The sequence below is a fragment of the Cynoglossus semilaevis genome, chromosome 3 (genome assembly GCF_000523025.1).
Source record: "Cynoglossus semilaevis isolate Cse_v1.0 chromosome 3, Cse_v1.0, whole genome shotgun sequence".
Classification (NCBI taxonomy): Eukaryota; Metazoa; Chordata; class Actinopteri; order Pleuronectiformes; family Cynoglossidae; genus Cynoglossus; species Cynoglossus semilaevis.
In genome coordinates, this window is record NC_024309.1 from 15,914,131 (window position 1) to 15,915,784 (window position 1,654).

General features: G+C 54.2%; 1 protein-coding gene across 1 annotated transcript in view; it reads left to right on the forward strand.

Annotated features, from left to right (window-relative positions):
* The first annotated feature begins 1,357 nt into the window (after positions 1 to 1,357).
* Positions 1,358 to 1,654, forward strand: part of tnfsf10 (TNF superfamily member 10) — a 4,943-nt gene continuing 4,646 nt past the window's right edge. Inside the window, exon 1 of the mRNA XM_008308348.3 lies at positions 1,358 to 1,633. Within this exon, the coding sequence (XP_008306570.1) occupies positions 1,526 to 1,633 (108 nt within the window). The 5' untranslated portion in view covers positions 1,358 to 1,525. The remainder of the gene's footprint in view (positions 1,634 to 1,654) is intronic.

Sequence of the window (1,654 nt, forward strand, 5' to 3'; positions counted from 1 at the left end):
GGGGGGGGTGGTGTGTGTGGGGGGGGGGGTGTGTGGGGGGGTGGGTCTGTGGGGGAGTGGGTCCATCAGCTCTCCACACTGTATCACTATCAAAACCTGGCTGCTGTTCAGCCCCACACTGGGGTGGGGGTGGGGGGGCAACAGTGAGCGCGCTGTGGGGCCTGAAATCATCTGCACAGTCACATCTAGGAGACTGAAGCCCCTGAAGAAAAAAAGAGGGGGCGGGGGTTGGCTGTGGTTCAGTGTATCCCTGAACCTGCCTCAGGTGTCAGGTCCAGTCATGTTTGTAGAAGACGGTTCCTGGTGGACGCAGCGGAGCCGCCACATCGTTCTCACCCCACAGTTCACGGAGCCGTTACCCCCTGCAGCCCCCGCAGGCAGGCCGGTGGAGCAGAGTGAAACCTTAAGCTCAGAGCTGCTCCCCGGGGAGATGACGAGGCGTAGGAGCCAGATTGAGGCCAGATGTTGCAAATTCAAGAAGGAGCCAAAACGGCCCAGCATCCATTTTTAGGCTGAGTCGTCCTGACTGCAGAAGTGGGAACTTCCTGTCACAGCGCCCTCTTCTGTCTGCCTCACTTCACACGCCTTAACATCTCATCTTCATATGTTCTCTTAAAAATATAGTTAAAAATAAAAGATTATTTTCAGGCGGACAGACGACATGTCGGGGCAGTTAGAGCTGCTACAGGGGCTGTTTGGGAGGTGGGGTGGGGGGGCGTGGGGACCCCTGATTGATAGGGTTATATATATATATATTATATATTAGCTTGAGTGAAGGTTTATAGTTGATTAGATTATTATTGTAGAAGAACATCGACCTTTTTTTATCTTCGTCTGGAAATGAAATATTCAATAACGACAAAGGTCCGAGGGCTAGTGTTGTCGTACCAACAACTCTGAGGTCACATATATTCCAGATAGTCTACTGTAAAGGACATCTAAGCTAACGACAGCGCCCTCTCCTGTTCTCGAACACAGAAGACACGTGAAAAAGGATTGGCTGCAAAAACAGAAATCCTAAATGAAAGTCCATAAACTGTAAAGCGGCGATGTTAGCTCAGGGACACAGCGCTGCCGCCCACTGCTGCCCCCTGTGGTCAGTCAGGGTCAGCTGGATAAATCTGGACAGAGAGTTGAACGTGTCTGTGTGTGAACAGGTTGATGACCCACAGTCTGGACCTTTGCTGTTGTTTTTTTCCCCCCCAACCGGCGACACCAGCCGCAGCACCAGCAGCAGCAGCAGCAGCAGCAGCAGTAACAGCTCTATCAGTGTTTATTCAGATATGAAACAACACCGTGGGCAGGAGAAGTTGACAGTGGGAAAGAGAGGCCGGTTCTTCAGGTCGGCTCCTCCTCCTGCTCTTTCTCCTCCGCCCCCTCCTTCTCCGCGTCCTTGGTGTAGAAGAACGGGAGGCTGCTCCCTCATTGCCATTGTTCTTCTTCTCTCAGGAACATCGACTCAGAGCAGCGGCGGGCGCGACGCGGCTGCTGCTCGGGTCGGACCGAACGGCGGCGTTCTGACGTCATGACGGGCTCCGGGTCGAAGCTCGGGGTCGTGCTTTTGCTGGCGGTGCTGCTGCAGACCGTGGTGGTGACCATCACCGTGCTGCACTTCAGCACGGCTCTGAACGCGGTAAGAAGAACCGAGGCTGCG